Genomic DNA, 18,374 nt, shown 5'->3' with positions numbered 1-18,374 from the left:
CAACCTATGTAGCATAGCTTAACATCAGCTTGAATAACGTGATGGCACACTTGCTCCTAGTCGTCAAAGTCAGGCAACGCTCATCACTCTAAAAAGGAGTCTGTCCTCGCACAAACCATACAATGAAAATCTTGGCTTTACCAGCCAGATGCTGCCGATGGCTTCGAGGTCTACAAAGCTTCTGCTTGTGAATATCCCCCAAAACCTGCAAATTTCTAAACTCGCTGCTGCTCCAAAAGTCATTTTCTTGGCCTAGACTATTAAGGTCGAACAGCAGAAGGAATCAGTATCTAGCCTACAAGACATTATTTTTAGGGATTTTCAGTTGAAATGCCGAAATTTTTTATTTTGTAAATTAAGGCCCGATGAAATTACAGGCAAGGTCTTCCATTCTGCTGGGAAATTTATATTACGAACCGAAATTTGTGAGCACTACACAAACTTATGTGGATGCAATTGATCTATTAAACCTATCGTCACATTTGATGATTCACTGCATATGATCTCCCATGCCTTCACAAAATTATTACTCAGAAATGGCAAGATACAAGGTTGTTTGGCTTCCTTCAATTTGTTCCTTTTATGCCATATTAGAAACTAATAGTTTCCATGGCTTTCGAGTGCAAAATCTAGCCTTTTATCTTCTTTGAGATGCACCATCCATTTTGGAGGTTCATTACACTTCTTGAATTCTCGGTAGTCGGTTGGAGTAGATGGAAATCAGAGGAATAAAATGAGAAGAATGAATCTAATAAGTGATCACAATGTCTTATGCCTAGAATATGACTGATGTAATTGTCATCTAGGGAAATTACTTTTTGGGGTTTCCTGAAGAAAGCATAAAAGCCTGAAGTAACAAGGCAAACAACAGAAATTGGATATGCCACATGGCCTCCATTCAAACTCCAAAAAATATTTTTTGCTCTAACAATGCAGGGCTACATTGACAAACATGAACTTGATGCTCGAGGCTTTCTTTGTTAAAAGTGATCCTCGAATCAGCCCATGATTGAAAATGTGAACATTCACCCATGAAGTTTGACTAGCAAGGGTATCCCATTCAAGAGAGTTGCAACAAGTTCCGAGCATTTCTATGTTTCATACACTGGAGAAAAGAGAAATCAGACTAGGATAGGCCAAGAAACAGACGATCTGATTAGAGAGGGTATCGAGACACAACTATGCAACGAATGTAGTGTGCCACTAAGAGGATGTCCAGACTCGACATCATCGCCTATAGGTCATCACTGCCATCTAAAGAACCTGCTGCGCTACAAAACATGTGTACTCATGACCTCCCTCAATGCACATGAAAACTCCTAGTCTTGCAGAATATAAATGACCAGCTCTTCTGAAACTTTCTTTTTCTCAAGCCCCAAGCTCATTTGGTCAAATTGCCAAGGAAGACCCCACTTGTGGTTTTCGAAAGAGCACACATTTTAGCCAATTGCTGTCATGGTTGTCCCTGACCTGGTTATTTTCTGGCACACATAATGGTACAAACATGAAGGTCTTGCATACCACCAGGCCAATGTAACATGCTTCGCAAAGCTTTGGATGAGTCAGACCAATGCCAATGAATCAAAGAATCATTTAATATACACCTCTCTAAATCCTCTTGGCAGCACCAAGAGGCATGCGAGTTTGCATGCTGACCACACCTCCTTTAAGAGCAACTGTCCAGCAAATCTTACAAAGGGATTCACAGAAGATCAAATGAAGACTATCAGAAAATGATTCGAGAATAGTGCGGCTTGCCAAAATGCCTGTTAGACCATCCAGGTAAAACTCAAAAATGGATCTCTCCCCTTCCACCATCTCCTTCAAGGTGTAACCAGTACTACTATCCCAGAGTCACCCGAACTCACCCTCTCCTTATCAATTCTTGCCTTTGTCTGTTACAAACACACAAAAGACCATGGATTACCTTCACAAAGCAATGCTTCCGACCTACAGAAGGAAGAAAATCTTTTGCTCTTGTCAAACCCCACCTAATAAAATTTGTGTGCACTTGTGTATATTATAATCCAATAAACCTCAAATCAATCATGGAAAATGAAGGCCAAGCTAGTGCATGCACCAAAGTTACCTTCTCCACCAGGAATGTCATTATGCACAAAAAAACTGGCCCCCACTATCAAGTAGCATAAAACCAGCATAAGCCCTTTAAAATAGTTCGCTTTGCCCTCCTGCACGGCAAGTAGTTTGAGAAAAATGAGAGAATATTGCTATACGGGAAATTTATGAGCCTAAGCAAATTGACGGCGAGGTACCTGAAGCATGAAAGCAACCACAATGACTGTTGTGAAAAGTGTGGCTGTTTCAAATAGTTGGAAATTCAAATCCATGGGTTTTCCAGCAATCCAACCCACCACAACACAAAAGGGAATCTAAAAGATACAAATACTGCAATCAGCACCTTCTTGTCACGAAAACTGAAACAGCGGACTACAGGTTTTACCCACCACAAACATTGAAATCTGAGTTGATGATCCAATTGCGACAGCCAAAGAAAGATCCTGTTTAGAAATATAAAAACTTAAAGCAATCCATTCTCTTTAGATACGAGAAAAGAATCTACCAAATAGTCCAGACTTACAAGCTTGTCCTTAACAGCAAACATGATTGCACTTGCATGTTCAGCTGCATTACCAACTATGGGCAGGATAATAACGCTGATGAAGGCCAACGGAATACTCAAACTGGATGACGCTTCCTATCACCCAGAAGAATGAGTCCATAAAAAAAGCATGTGCAGCCTTACATATAATACTTATTGCTATGGTGAATGATATCAGCAGGCCAAAACTAGCGAGTAACAAAGACTCCTCAAAAGCACATGGATAGGTACCACAACAATCTGTACACATACCTCAATAGCATCAACAAGGTAGTTGGATAATATTGATATGAACAGTGTCAGAGCACCAAGCCACATGAGAGCCCCCTTCAGACTCAAACTCACGTCCTCAGACTCTCCTCCAGATTCTTCCGCCTGGAAATGAAGAAATATTGTCAAAACACAATACGACACCTGGTACTTGCCCAAAAGAAACATCAAAGACGCTTGAAGCTATGCAAGATCCGCAAGAAGAAAATTAAGCATCTGTCAAAAACGGAACGAGAGACAGATGAACAGCTGCCAACTGTGAGTTTCAAAAATTTGCCTTCTGATTCAAAAACAGCTTTTGTATACACAATAAGAGGTAAATTGGAACAATTTGCCTCATTCAAATAAACAATTAATTCATGACCTCTTCAAATGAACTGACACTTACATCATCCGGAGGATCATACAGCTGTCTGTGGCTTTTAAGTTGAAAATATAGGTAAGAGGCATAGGCTATTAGCATGATACAACTGCTAAATCTTGACAAATTCAATTCAGAGAGGCCATCATGAACTTCTGTGTGTGTAGAATGCAAGACTGCGGGGAAAAGGAGTCCCATCACTGCCATTAACAGCAAACCAGAATTTACAACAGCTGCAGCCTACAGCAAAAAATGAGATAAAATAAGATCCCTAAAGCAATATATGTGAACAAGACCACTGGATTATTGATTACCTGATTGAATTTTTGATCTCCTTGCATGTGTACCAAGCCACCTGAAAAAAATGCACAGCCTAGTACCAGTAACATATTTGATAAGATTGAGCCCAAGAGGGAAAGTTGGACCACCCGAGTCAATCCATTTTGAAGGGCAAACAGCGAGATGATCATCTCTGTTGCATTTCCAAACGTAGCATTCAAAAGCCCACCAACTGCACACCAGTAAAGAGACGCCAAGAAAAAGAATTGCATTGGTAAAACAAATGCAGCATATACTCCTAAGTATTTTCAATATTGAACATCCAATCAGAAAAAATCCTTTGTGGCATACCTGTTGCTCCTGTAAAGTTTGCCAATTGCCTGCACAATGATAAATAAAGGTGCCTAAGACTCAGAATGTTATTGCTTGCATGTTTCTCTGCAATGCTACTTACTCTGTAACAAAGCCAAGCCTCTCAGCTAAAGGTGCAATACCAAGCAAGCTAAACGTGAACAAATATGCCTGCAAAACAAGAAGTGCACCTTTATTACAACAGCCCAACAACTAGGTAAGTTAAAACAGCATTGCGTCAAGACACATACGAGCAGCGAACAAATATGCCTGCAAAACAAAAAGTGCATCTTTATTACAACAGCCCAACAACTAGTTAAGTTAAAACAGCATTGCATCAAGACACGTATGAGCAGCATTTCATCACTTACAAGAACATTTATCACGGGCGAAGGCATCATAAGCAAAGGTGCAAACTTTCCTAACATCAAAAGACTTATATCTGTGAACTAAGAGAAGGCTCAAACACAGACAAGATGCTTGCACGAACCAGAGAATCAAGAGAAGCACAAAGTTGTAAAAGAAAGAAGTGTCCCTAGGAGGATCTTCACGTAGGTGTCCCCAGACTCCCTACCCAGATTGGGGCTGCTATGTGGCACTAATATATATACCTTCATAAGTTCAGAAAAATCTGAACTCACGAATTATAAGAGGGAATAAAGCACTCATAGAACTATAAAAGCAAGGGACACAAAAAAAGAAAAGAAAAACAAAAACAAACAAACTAACTAACTAAATCACTTTGTTTGCTACGAAACAAAACTAAATAAAACAAAACATTATTAACTTAAAAATGTTTTTAGAAAAGGCATGTGTAAAATAAGTTGACACAACTTACTTGGCTTAAAACAAGAACTCAAATTTAAGCAAAAAAGAATAAGACATCTTAAAAACTTAATCCTAGAAATCAAACTTCACACAACAACTTCTAACGGGACACATTCTTAAGTTCTCAGGTAAGCTAAATACGAAATCGAAAAATGAATACTACTACATACCTACGTACCTACGAAGAGCAAAGAACCAAACTTGACAATAATGTGATCTCAACTTCATTGCTTGTCCAAAAAGGAAGAATAAGATTATCACCTTTATCATGCATAGCTTGGACAACAACTATGACATCCCTACTCACGTCGTCAGTGCCCAAGAGTAGGTGCAGGTTTATATAGAGGTCATTCATGCTTTGAACGTACTCTACAAAACCAACGAGCTGAGTTTCTATCACCCTCCGGAGGTGATGGGCATACTCAGCCATGATAAAGGCTAGCATTTGTCAAGCTATAGTAAAAATACTAGAAGCGCTAAAGATCAAAACAACAACATAAGGTGTTATTAAGTCAAACAATAAGTCGGCTGTTTAGCTACCCACTTCTATTGAATTTACTACTGATTATCTTTAACATTCCAAAGGAAGAAACATTAAAAATAAACTTACTACGATGCAAAAATGAACGAACGTTTTTTATGATTCTTTTGAATGAGTATCCTTTTTCAACTAGTAAAGAAATAAGATGGCAAGATTGAACAACAAAAGCAAATTTACTAGAACAAAGACGAGAAAATCTAAATAGTTGAGAGCAAATGACACCGTACTTAGCTAAAAGAGAAATGTTTGAAGAAAAGTGAGGCATACGGATGATATTTAGATTGGTATATTCTGGTTCAAGACTCTTATCATAGATCTCTACTTCTAAACCCAAGGGAGTCTGAAAAATCTTAAGGTCTAAAAAGGCACAACAATCACTATTTGTGGTACAATTGAGTTCACAAAACTCCTTGGGATAAATTCCTCCGCCTACAGAACTCGAATTCAAGTACATAAAATCTTGAAAAGAAGGAACGTCAGGGACAAAAAGATCATCTACAAAGCGTCTTACATTGCATAACTTGTGTAAAAATATCGGGCAAGTGTTAGCAAGGATAAGACACTCCATAAAATCAAACTCATAAGTAAAAAGATAGAAATTAGCAAGAAAAACAGCACAATTGGTGCCCATAGGTCTCTTTCTTCCTTTGTCTACATCTACATTCTTACTTTTCAACCATAAGAAGTCAAAGTTCAAGGCTGACTTTTCTACTAGCAATGCCTTGTACCTATCCTTCTCAAGCTTGTACGCAAAAACTTTTGAAATAAGAGACTTGACTCTAAATTTAAGGTCCTCCAAATTTAGCTTCGTGTATAGCGTAGTAAAGTCAAAAGTTTGGAGACATAAAGGAGAAGATTTCTCCTTAAGGCTTCTTGAAGAGTTCAAAAACCTTAAAATAGAAATCACACCTACTGAATCATTTAATATCCAACTTGAATCGGTAGGTACGTCTCCTTCCTTTAGCATATTTTTTCACAATTCATTTACGCTAGGCCTCAGCTCTAACTATCCAGAGCACAAGGGTGGCATCAAGGGCCCGCATTGATCTTGGGTGCCAACCACAATTGGCCACCGTAGATCTTGTCGGCAGAAATAATCTCAAATACCCAAGGACACTTGGTTCAGCGGCACGTCATACAAAAGTAAATTTTTAAGCATGTCCTTCATGAAGACATGCACGGGGTGTCGAGCCTACGGAAGCGGCGAAGCGAGAGGAATGTCAATTGGCGGCCGAAGCCGAGACTCGTAAACGGGAGCGCGAGGCAGACGCCGAGGCCCGAAGGCAAGAAAGGCAAACCATGCGTGATCTCATCACCACCTTAGCGGTGCGATCCAATACCTCTTCTTCGGAGCCCGATAATGAAAAGCTTGCCAAGACCATCACAGAGGCAACCATTGCTACACGGACGACCAATGAACCAATTCCCAAGAAGATCACGTTCAGTAAGTATGACGGTAAGATGGATGCTATTGTCATTTATTCTTGGTTGCATCAATTTACATCTTATTTTGCGGTTGTGAAAAATTCTGATAATAACAAAGTTCTCTTGGCTTCCATGCATCTCACGGGTGATGCTATCACTTGGAAGGATGAGTGGATGGAGAAGGAGGAGGACGCCCATATGGCTGCCCATTCCGAGTCTCTCTTCGTTCTCCTTCTCAAGCTTAGTTGGGAGGAGTTCGCGGAGGATCTTAAACTCGCTTCTTACCTCCACAGTACCTGAAGCGATTGAAAGAGGATTTTCGGGTTTTGTCTCAACAAGGTAAACCTGTGATGTCGTATGCTAACCGTTTGTCGCAGCTAGGTGGACAATTGCGAACATCGGATGAAGAAAGGTTAGAGGCTTTTCTCTTTGGATTGGACCAATTGATCAAGTTTGATGTGGAAGCCGGTGATCCAAAGACATTGCAAGACGCTACGCTTGGCTCAACTCCAAGAGATGAAGCTAAACGAGGGTAAGCTCAAGACGGCCTCAGGTACTGGAAACTCTTCCTCTCATGACTCGTCTAAGGACAAGGATTCTAATGGAAATGGTAACCATAAAAAGCACTCTCTCAATTCTTCTTCTCAATCGAACTCTCCATCTCAATCTCAATCTAAGGGAGATAAATCTAAGAATAAGGGTAAAGAAAAATTGGAAAAGCCTCAACTCACACCTGATGAAAAGATTGCTCAAGGAGTTTTAGGTGGTGAATTAAGTGAGGAAGAACGGAAGAACAAGCATTGTATGCAAAGGAACATAGGTATTTTCATTGTCACGTAGTAGGTCACTTGAAAAGGGAATGTCCTAAGAAAGAATCTAACAATGAAACCTCTATTGCGTCAACTTCTAATGCTACCTCTCACGTGAATGCTATGAGTGTGATAGAGAAAGAAGCTATTTTTGAAGAGGATGAACTCATAAAATGTTATGGACATGTTAATGGTCAAAAGGTCATTGTGTTGTTTGATTCTGGAAGTTCTCATGATGTTATAAGTGAATCTCTTGTGAATCGTGCACGTCTTCCGACTTCTCCCATCTCCACCCTCCTGCTGGAGGGGTTCTCTGAAGGCATGAACGCTTCGATCTTTCAAGAATGTGATGATGTCAAGTTGATCATTCAACAAACCCAATTTACTCGTCGTTTTGTAGTCTCTAAACTTACAGGGTGTGATATCATTTTGGGCATTAAGTGGTTTCGCATGTTCAAGCCGATTATCGATTGGGAGAAGCTCACGTTTCTCATCAAAGGAGGCTTCGCCCTCCCAAGGTACGGTCTTTTGGTTTACCAGTTCTCTTTGTTCGTAAGAAATCAAACGCATTTCAAGTTTGTGTGGATTTCAAGGCACTCAAGTCAAGGATGGTCAAATTCCAAAAGCCGAGACCTCACATGGCCATTCCTTTGGAGCGTCTACAAGAGACACATCGAGTTTCCAAAGTACACATGTCAAGTTGCCGCCACAAGGTGTCACAAAATGGTGACATGGCATGACCACCCGTAGACAGAGATGCTGACGTGGCAGAAGCCGACAGAGGTGCTGACGTGGCAGTACAGCTGATGGCGTGGTCTTGGGTTAAAGGCCTAAATAACCCCTTTTTGTACATTTTTATACTTTGTCCAGGTTCAATACACATTTTTTAAAGGTCACTTATAATAAAAGTGGCAAAACCCAAAACTCACTTATTGAGTTTTCCCCAAAAACGTGAGCTCTCTCTCTCTCTCCCTCTTCTTCTGCTAGCGCTTCCTCTCTTGCTGCTCTTCGCCTCCCCTCTCTGCACACGCACTGCACTTCCTCGCGTGCTCTTTCACTTGCACACACCGCCGCGCGCTCATCAACTGGTATCAAAGCCCGATTAGGGTTTGTCCCCAAATCTGCAAACGCTGAATTTCAGCCAAGAAGGTCAACTTTATCGCGAGATTTTGCAATTTCGTCGCCAAAGGACTCGTCCCCGGACACCAGAGAGCTCCCAGCAACCAAAATTGACCTAAAACAGGCTGAAATTAGGACAAAAACAAGAAATTACAAGTTATGACAACAAAATATAGGTTTTGCAAATGATGTATTAAAGTGTGGGAATACTTTTGCTAAGTCCCCGCCACCCGAAAACACTGAAATTGCCGAAAAACAACCCCTAAAACAGGTGTTTTAAGCAAATTTCAGATTTGCGCAGATTTCTGCAAGTGTTTTTTATGATGCGATTACATTGGGGAAAGTGCAAATTGACGCAATCTACCCACATTTGACAAATTTTGTCGATGTATGACCATTTGTGGCTCAATTTCATACAATTTTGATGCTACAAATTGGGGCTTTTGTGCTTACATACTTCTAAAGCCTGTGCATTAGCCTTATGTATGTCTTCTGAGACTAAAAACAACTAAATTTGTTGTTTTCAAGCACAAATTCGCTTGCTGAAATTTCCTGCGCATAAATTTCAGAAATTGAATTTTGTGCCCAAATCGATCTATTTTGCCCCAAATTGCTCCTGTGACCATTTGGAGCTGTAGTACACATCTCTGTGAGGCTGTACTCCGATTTTTGCGCATTTTGCCCAAAAATTCAGCGTATTATCCCTCTTATTTCGTGCAACTATGGCCTCATCTTCTTCGGATGTGAAGAACCTCTTCGAGATTAGGAGATTCGATGGAACAGGTTTTGATATTTGGAAAGAACGGATTCAGGGAATCCTATTCCTTAAGGATTGCGAAGGGGCACTTGAACAGGTGAAGCCACAGAATATGACAGATGAAGCATGGGTTAGCATGAACAGGAAAGCCGTTACATACATTAAAATGGCCATGACAGATGAGACCGTCATTGATGTGAAAGGTCTCACGACTGCTTTTGATGTGTGGAAGAAGTTAAAGGGAATGTATGAAAATACAACACCTGTCAACCAGGTGCACTTGATGCGAAAACTTGTTGGCATGCAACTAGATGAGTCCAAGAGCGCGGCAGAGCACTTGTCATTATTCCCAGGTACTTTGTCGCAGTTACAGGATTCTAGCTTGCCCCCTTTTGATGATAAGCTGAAAGCTATCTTCTTGCTTATGACCTTACCTGAGTCATGGGAAACTTTGGTGGTTTAGTTGTCCAATAACCCCAATTTGACCTTTGATGGTGTTAGGGGTTCTATCTTGAATGAAGAAATCAAGAGGAAAGCAAGTGGAGAGGGAGGCAGCTCTGCCAACATGGTTAGAGGCAGGACAGAAAAGAAGAATGCTTATGCACAAAGGAGTAAGAGTAAGAGTAAAGAAAGGGGAAATGCAAGCAAAGGCAAGGGTGGACTTGCTACCAATGTGGCAGGAAAGGTCACAAGAAACCCGATTGCAAGTACTATAAAGCTGAGTTAGAAAGAAAAAAGAATGGCGGAGACAAAAAGAAAGAGAAGAAGGAAGTCAAGGCAGATGCACAGGATAGCTCAAAGGACAAAGAGAAGGCCAATGTGGCTTCTAGTGTCGTGATTGAGGAGCTGTCAGATGTTGAGGACATCTTGTGTGCCACTTTGTCAAATGATGATGCTTATGACTTTGATGCCTCTCTAAATGTTCATTCACAGGACATGCAGATCACCAAGAGTGATCTTATTGATGCTTTGTTGACTGTCAATGATGCATTGTCTCAGACTTGGATTGTTGATTCCGGTGCTTCATTTCATGTGACTCCTATCAAGGAGTGTTTCTCTACTTTTGATGTAGGCAAGCGTGGCCATGTATACCTTGGAAACAATCATGCATGTTCCATTGAGGGTATTGGCACTGTGCATCTCTCCATAGATAGCACGAATGAGCTTGTCTTGCATGATGTTAGATATGTGCCGGGAATCAAGAAGAGTCTGCTTTCTGTTGGTCAGATGGATATGCATGGTTCCAGCATCTTGTTTGAGAGAGGATCATGGAAAATGACCAAAGGCTCAAGGCTGATTGTAAAGGGCACAAAGAAAGGGACACTTTACTGCATGCATGGAAAGGCCGTGTTGGGCAAGTTTATTTTGCATTGGCTGAAATTAACTCTCACATGGAGTTGTGGCACAAGAGGCTTGGCCATATGAGCCAAAAGGGCCTTTCTAAGCTTTGTACTTTGAACAAGCTTGATGCTAAAGGCACAAAGCTTGACTTTTGTAATGAATGTCAATATGGCAAGCAAGTAAAGCGTTCTTATTACTCTGGTGTCTCGTAAATCTTGTGTGCTTGATCTTGTACATTCTGATGTATGTAGCATGCCTACTAAGTCTATAAGTAGTGCATTCTCCTTTGTTGATGATCATTCTAGGAAAATTTGGGTTAATTTGCTTAAATCTAAGGATGAAGCCTTTGCTGCGTTTAAGAGATTTCATGCATTTGTGACCACCCAAATTGGTAGAAAGCTAAAATGCTTGCGTACAGACAATGGGGGGGAGTACACAAGAGCTGAATTCAACAAGTTTTGTGAAAATTTGGGCATTAAGAGGGAGCTTACTGTACCATACAGCCCCTCTCCTAATGGTGTGGCTGAAAGATTCAATAGGACACTTTGTGAGAGGGTGAGATGCATGCTGTCCACAGCTAATCTCTCTCATGGATTTTGGGGAGAAGCTTTGAAAACTGCAGTGCATATATGCAATCGATCCCCTCACATGTCTTTGAAAGGTGACATCCCTGAAGAGGTTTGGTCTGGCAAGCCTGCTTCATATGATCACTTACGCATTTTTGGTTGCGAAGCTTTTGTGCATGTTAGACCGGAGTTGAGGAGTAAACTAGATGCGAAGTCCATTAAAGGCCTCTTCATGGGATATGGTGAAGAAGGCGAAATGGGTTATAGGATTTGGTTACCTCAGCTCAAAAGGGTTGTGCGCAGCCGGGATGTTGTTTTTAATGAGACAAGGCTGCTTCAAAACAATTGTGCCTCAAAGCATGACCATAAAAGGGTGAAATTTCAGCATGACCAACCACCTACAAATTGAGGCTCCTGAAGGGCATTTGCAACCAAGAAACAATGCTGAAAATGGTGCTGAAAATGATGTACAGCAGCCCATTGTTGATAATTTTGTAGTGCCACCTGATGTAAACCCATTGCCGGATAATGTGGATCATTGGGTGAGGCGGTCTACTCGTCAAAGACGGCCTGTGAGTCGATATGACCCCTCTTTGCATTACATTATGTTGACAGATGAGGGAGAGCCTCTTACGTATAAAGAGACAAAGACATGTGAGCACAACGACAAGTGGGAGCTTGCTATGCAGGAAGAGATTAAAGCTTTGCATGCTAATCATACTTGGGATTTGGTTGAATTGCCCAAAGGAAGGAAGGCTATTCCTAACAAATGGGTGTATAAAATCGAAACTGTTGATGCAAAACCCAAGTATAAGGCAAGGCTTGTGGCAAAGGGATATGTTCAAACCAAGGGCATAGACTTTCAAGAAGTGTTCTCTCTTGTTGTGAAGATGACCACTTTGCGTGTATTGTTTGCCATTGTGGCTGCTCTTGATTTGGAAATGGACCAAATGGATGTACATACCGCTTTCTTGCATGGTGATGTGGAAGAAGAGCTTTACATGAAGCAACCCGAGGGTTTTGTCATCCTTGGCAAGGAACATTTGGTATGTATGCTCAATAGAAGCTTGTATGGGCTGAAACAATCATGTAGACAGTGGTACAAGAAGTTTGATCGCTTCTTGCTTAAACATGGTTACAAAAGAAGCCATGCAGACCATTGTTTGTATACCAAACGTGATGAGGATGGCAACCCTATCATTCTTATGCTCTAAGTAGACGATATGTTGATAGCTGCAAAGAAAAGAAGCACTGTTGATGCTCTTAAAGGGCAGCTGAAATCTGCGTTTTCAATGAAAGACCTTGGGGCAGCTGAACATATACTTGGAGTGCATGTTACACAGCAAAGAGACAAGCGCCTATTGTATTTGTCGCAAGAAAAGTACATTGACAAGGTGCTGGACAGATTTAACATGGCTGAAGCAAAGCCTCTTGGTGTGCCATTACAGCCATATGTCAAGATCTCCAAGGATGATTATCCCAAGTCAAAGGAAGAAGCCAATGACATGCAAAGTGTGCCTTATGCTTCAGCTTGTGGTTCACTTATGTATGCTATGGTTGCTACTAGGCCTGACATAGCCCATGCAGTGGGAGTTGTGAACAGATTTATGGCTAATCCAGGCAGGTTGCATTGGGATGCAGTAAAGTCCATTATGAGGTACTTGAAAGGGACTAAAAACAAATGCCTCTGCTATGGTAAAGGACCAATGGAATTGAAAGGATTTTGTGACTCTGACATGGCTGGTGATGTGGATACACGGAAATCCACAAGTGGCTATGTATTTACTCTTGCGGGAGGTGTTGTTTCATGGTGTTCTAGATTGCAAAAGATTGTCGCATTGTCTACGACAGAGGCTGAATATATTTCAGCCATTGAAGCTTCCAAAGAAGCTATTTGGTTAGCACGCCTATGCAGTGAGTTTGGCTTGCCTGCCAAGGCACCTATGCTTGGTTGTGATAGCCAGAGTGCTATATGTCTGGCAAAGAACGCCATGTTTCATGCACGCACAAAGCATATTGATGTGCGGTATCACTTCATACGAGAAGTGCTTGAGGATGGCCTTATTACATTGGTTACGGTCCATACATCACAAAATCCAGCCGATGCTCTCACTAAGTGCTTACCCAAAGCACAACATCATCTATGCATAGAGATGGTGGGAGTCACGTAGCTTAAAGGCGCCATTTATGCCTTTAAGTGGGAGGTTGTTGGGTTAAAGGCCTAAATAACCGATTTTTGTACATTTTTATACTTTGTCCAAGTTCAATATATTGAACCTGGACACATTTTTTAAAGGTCACTTATAATAAAAGTGGGAAAACACAAAACTCACTTTTTGAGTTTTCCCCAAAAACGTGAGCTCTCTCTCTCTCTCCCTCTTCTTCTGCTAGCGCTTCCTCTCCTGCTGCTCTTCGCCTCCCCTCTCTGCACACACACTGCACTGAAGATCGGTACACGTACCTCACCTTAAGCAAAAGAGGATGTCACATGCACATGGCTCTCTGTGCCACGTGGACATGCTTCATCGACTTCCCGAGCCAGTTTTCCCCTTCTTCCTAGATAGGGATGTCTAGAATCCTAGGAGGATTAGTAGCGGCAATTTTGTAAGCCTGTTCACAGGACCCGCATGACCAAGTCCATTAGATTAGGTTTTCCAGTTTTGGAACGCTCTTACATAAATGGTTTGTACACACATTTTAGCAGATGTTATTACCCTACGATGGGCATCTAGCATGACAAGCATGTAGTTCTAGGATAGAAGAATCCAACGAGCCATTCCCCGCGTCGGATTCCCAAGTGGGCAAATGTGCAAAAGTTTCACCTAAAATTGGATCCCTAACTCAATTTTAATAAATCATTTTTATGATTTATTTGTTGGGTAAGTTGGTGGACAGTTGCCCTACCGAGGCCTTAATAATTACTTAAGGCCTATTACCTCACCTATAAAGGGAGCAGGAGAGCTCCCATTCTTGAGTCAAGTTGTAGAAGATTTGCAGGGTGCTAGCAAGGAGCAGAGAAACCTCAGCGTTTTTGCTCACATCAACCCTAGCGTTTTGGAGATCCTAGATCAGCCCTAGCGTTTTTGGCAAGATCAGCCAGCGTTTGTAGATTTCAACCTTTGCACCAACCTCAGGCTTGCAAATCAGCCAGCTATTTCAGGTTTCAGCCCTTCGCTCGCCAGATCGGGTTGGATCTGGACTCGTTGACCTCGCCGCAGCAGTCCGGTACTTCGGCAGCCCATCGAGCCTCCCCTCGGCCATTCCCTCGCCAGCATCGAGACATTGCTGCCCATCACTGCAGTCATCGAAATCTGAGTTTTCAGCCCTGCTCTACGCAGAAAGATCTGCTGTATTTTTCATCACAGATCTGCGCTTTTGCAGCCAGCATTCAGCCATTCATTCCTCTCACATCCGGAGCACAAATCAGCCCTAGATCTACCTTGGTGGCCATCCGCAATCCCACATCGAGAAGGATCCAAGGTGCATCAAATCAGCAATCAGCCCCCAAGGTGCCTCCCGCGGCGATTGTCATCATCGAGTCAATAGAGTCTGCATTGAGGTATTGCATTGTGTGTACATTCCATTTACGCAATCAAAAGCAAATACCACATCGGCAACGGCATGGGAGGCCTGAGAGGGTTGGTTGGGACTCCATCAGGTGTCGCTCTTCTCTTCTCTCTCTTTCGCTCTCCCTCCACGCCTCTCTATTGCATTCTCTCAGCCCCTCTCTTCAGGGGAAAGTAAAAAGGAACCATCATTGAAGCTAAAAGGAATCACTAACACAAGGAAAGAAGTTGAAAGATTTGTGGAAGCGTAAAACTAGATCTTCACCATTTCAATTCCGCTGCACTTGAGAGTTTCCTTTGCCGCCGCCAGCTTTGCTCCCTTTTTGTGTTGCACCACCACATAATTGATTGAGTCTTGACAGGTCACCTAGAGACTCTTACAATGTTATTTTGCACTTTAACCTCTATATATCTTTTAGTAGCTACTTGTAGCGCATTGACTGGCCTTGTAAGCCATCTTCATAATCTATCATCTTTTTGCTCCAAGCTTCTGAGTGGTTTCTGGACTCTATTTAACTTTAAGCTTTTGAGTGGTTTGGGCTCTATTCAACTTTAAGTTAATGTTCTTTCTATGAAGAATCAAGATGCATTTGTGAAGGATGATCCCAATTTGGCACAACACACAACACATGAACTTGGATCATCCGATTATTGCGTCAGCCTCATTGCAAAGCATGCCTAAATAGGATTCTACTTGGACTAATGGGTGTGTGTAGCTCTCTACTAACATATGGGTTAAATCCAACCCAGTTTAAGTATATTTTAAGCTTACTGTTATGACCCCGTTCCCGTTCCGCTTTTCCGGGGACCCCCCTTCCGAAATCGTTCCAAAGGCCCTCGTTCTCGTTCTCGTTCCCTGTTCTCGTTCCCAAGTTCCCCGTTCCGTGTAACTTTGGGGTGTTAAAGTTATGCATCTCAAGTGAATGCTCGGAGTGATCTTAATTATTTACCGTGTCATTTTTACTACTTATATGACATGAGAATTGCGATGGGTTCACTTGAAAGATATATAAGAACCCCCAATACCCATTGTAATGATCATCTAATTCATTTCACCGAGTGTGTTGGTTCGGTGAATCTATCTTTCTCTCATGCATTCTCTCTATCTCTAGCTTCTGCATCGTCTACTTTGACGGTTGCAACCTGAAAACAAGATAAGGGCTAGTTGTTGCGCTCACATTTAGTGTTGAAGAGGCAAGATGACATAAGATGATCAATTTTCCTAATTAAGCCTCTTTAAATGACTAAGGCCTTTGCGTTACACTGGGGGAAGCCGACAAGGAGCGACATCATCATCTACTCGTTGGCAAATAATAACGATGCCAATTCTCTACTATCTCATGTTCTTTGTTATTACAAGGAGATCAAGAAGCCACGACTAACGAGAGAGGCGGCTCCACAAAAGCATAACAATGCTCAAAATGCAATCGCTTACTATATTGCCACAATTGCTCAAACATACAAAGATGGTAATGAATTTCAAGAAAATGTTTTTGGCTTCTATTTACAAACAAGCTTCTCCATTAAAGCTATTGCTTTGCAACTACAAATGAATGCCTTGAAACATTGAGGTTAACATCATTGTGAGATCGCATAACTAAGCTACAAGTGCTTCATTTCCACAAATGGGAAAAAAACTACAGTTAGAATACATGGCTATTTAACAAATAGCAAGGCAAAACCAAGAAAAACACACACGACTAGAAATGCCTACTACCCCGAGATGTCTAAATCCAAGGCTTTGGCAGTATCATAAGCCAAGCAGAAACAAAAGTTTGACAAGGGAGTGCAAAGACCGATGCCAAACACGAGCCAAACACTCAGATAGAAGCCTTTAAGGCGCAGAGACACGGAGAATCATTGCAGATGGAAAAACCACTACTAGAGGAAGGGACCTCAGAAGAAGAGTAAGTCCCAGCAGCAATCAATAGCTTTATCTCCTAGAATTGATCTCCTTATCTCATTAAAAAAAAAAATGAAAGTTATGAGTCCTGACTCCTAATAAACAGCTTCTTGTCAACAACGTTACTCTTCAACCTGCAGTATATCCGAAATTATTGGGAGATAAGACCAAGTCTACACTAGCTGGCACTATTCATATCCCAAACCTTCTGTGCGACAGACTTTGTATCATAAAACATTTTTGTGAAGTAGTAAAGAACCGGACTTTGTCAGTGCCTCAAGGATGAGTGGCTACATTCAACAACAAGATAACATATAAATTCATGCGCAAATTGTAGTGGACTGCAACTGTCTCGACATGTCTAACAACATCTACAAGTTCTTAATAGGCAGATAGTAGTAACACAAAAGCATTACTTACTTGAGGTAAACCAAGGACCTTCACGACTATAGCAGCAATAACTGCTGGAAGCAACCACCATATTTTACTTCCACTTAAAACATGCCAGCTGCACTCCCCATGTCTGCGTAAATGGGCCGCTGAAGAGCAAAACCAGCGCCGCACTTTGTGAGGATTGTCACATGGTAAAGAAATTTCGTGGTTCAGCACCCCATTAGGCTTTGTGAGCCTTTGATAATCCATTGACTGTTCATCACTTGTAAGGGGCCTTTTACACTCGAACTCATCCTCCAAGAAAGGGTTGGCCTGCAATTTGAAGGACCAAGGTTAGAATACATGCCGCCCAGCAGCAAATTGGCTAGGACTGATAACTTACTTCTGCATTGTCCGAAGACTGCTTATGAGCATCAATGGAAACATCGATCGAGAAATGTGAGATAGGAGTAGGTGAAGCCATGCAAACGAGTGCTCTCTTCTATTCACAATGAATCCATTCTCTGCAAAATAAGAATTCTTCAGACCACTGATCATCGACTGCAATACCAAACTATTCCCTCAGCAGATTATGCGGACAGGTCGAAGTAACAAAACTGCTTTTAACTTTAAGAGACAGAAAACCAGCCCTTCACCCTGAAGAGCCAGGAATGCACCTAAGGAAACAGCAACAAACAGTTATGCACAGATATGTACTAAGGGTGAAAGGGCTTCTTTAACAGATCCAACCCACTGCCAGATGGAGTGTCTGATTACATGTTCCCAAAACACAGGCTACTAGCAATAGATCAATTTTCCAGCGTGGACAGAGAAATTGACTGACGCTCTTGATATGTAGGGATGCAGGTCTGCTTCTGTGTCCTGTAATAAAGCGATTGACAAAGGGAGTTGATAGGGATGAAGGTCTGCTTCTGTGTCCTGTAATAAAGCGATTGACAAAGGGAGTTGATAGGGAAGCGTGCGGTGATTGTATCATGCAGGAGGAAACAAGCAAAGAGAGGATCATGGGATGGCTCTGCACAAAGCGAAGAAGATAGACCTCCCTTGCTCTTCAAAGCCAAACATATCAAGGATCCCGACTCAGGAAAAGATCACGGAGATAAGTAGTTTAAATTACCCGCACAGAGAGCGGCTGCTGCTGCGTTAATCTCTGCAAGGCTTCCTTCTCTCTTTGGGCTCTGTTGGGCATGCAATCTCCTCGAGCTCGCATCCGGCCTGCTGTGAGCCGACTTGAGTGCAGTTTGA

At 41.8% G+C, this 18,374-nt stretch overlaps 2 protein-coding genes across 3 annotated transcripts in view; both read right to left on the bottom strand.

Annotated features, from left to right (window-relative positions):
* Window positions 1-1,419: 1,419 nt before the first annotated feature.
* The window catches only part of LOC147454828 (vacuolar cation/proton exchanger 3-like), a 17,600-nt gene continuing 645 nt past the window's right edge, over window positions 1,420-18,374 (bottom strand). The window contains exons 1-13 of one of the 2 annotated variants that reach the window (XM_086516655.1): window positions 18,247-18,374; window positions 17,512-17,632; window positions 17,157-17,441; window positions 3,985-4,052; window positions 3,882-3,910; window positions 3,566-3,762; window positions 3,279-3,491; window positions 2,873-2,995; window positions 2,600-2,716; window positions 2,466-2,519; window positions 2,274-2,390; window positions 2,090-2,189; window positions 1,420-1,895 (exon numbers count right to left, since the gene is read on the bottom strand). The exon at window positions 18,247-18,374 is cut by the window's right edge and continues 406 nt beyond it. In XM_086516655.1, the coding sequence (XP_086372781.1) occupies window positions 1,879-1,895; window positions 2,090-2,189; window positions 2,274-2,390; window positions 2,466-2,519; window positions 2,600-2,716; window positions 2,873-2,995; window positions 3,279-3,491; window positions 3,566-3,762; window positions 3,882-3,910; window positions 3,985-4,052; window positions 17,157-17,441; window positions 17,512-17,592 (1,401 nt within the window). In that variant the 5' untranslated portion in view covers window positions 17,593-17,632; window positions 18,247-18,374 and the 3' untranslated portion in view covers window positions 1,420-1,878. The remainder of the gene's footprint in view (window positions 1,896-2,089; window positions 2,190-2,273; window positions 2,391-2,465; window positions 2,520-2,599; window positions 2,717-2,872; window positions 2,996-3,278; window positions 3,492-3,565; window positions 3,763-3,881; window positions 3,911-3,984; window positions 4,053-17,156; window positions 17,442-17,511; window positions 17,633-18,246) is intronic. The other variant, XM_086516656.1, reaches the window with a different exon arrangement.
* On the bottom strand, window positions 4,162-6,217 carry LOC147454829 (uncharacterized). The gene has a single exon (XM_086516657.1). It carries the CDS (start codon window positions 6,215-6,217, stop codon window positions 5,246-5,248), a length of 972 nt encoding a protein of 323 aa, XP_086372783.1. The 3' UTR covers window positions 4,162-5,245.

This window comes from Adiantum capillus-veneris, chromosome 7, assembly GCF_014529385.1.
Source record: "Adiantum capillus-veneris isolate H3 chromosome 7, ASM1452938v2, whole genome shotgun sequence".
Taxonomy (NCBI): Eukaryota; Viridiplantae; Streptophyta; class Polypodiopsida; order Polypodiales; family Pteridaceae; genus Adiantum; species Adiantum capillus-veneris.
This window is presented reverse-complemented; position numbering and strand designations above follow the sequence as displayed.

What these genes read in the sequence shown, in the direction of transcription:
- LOC147454829 (XM_086516657.1), bottom strand. Translation starts at nt 6,217, where the DNA reads ATGCTAAAGGAAGGAGACGTACCTACCGATTCAAGTTGGATATTAAAT.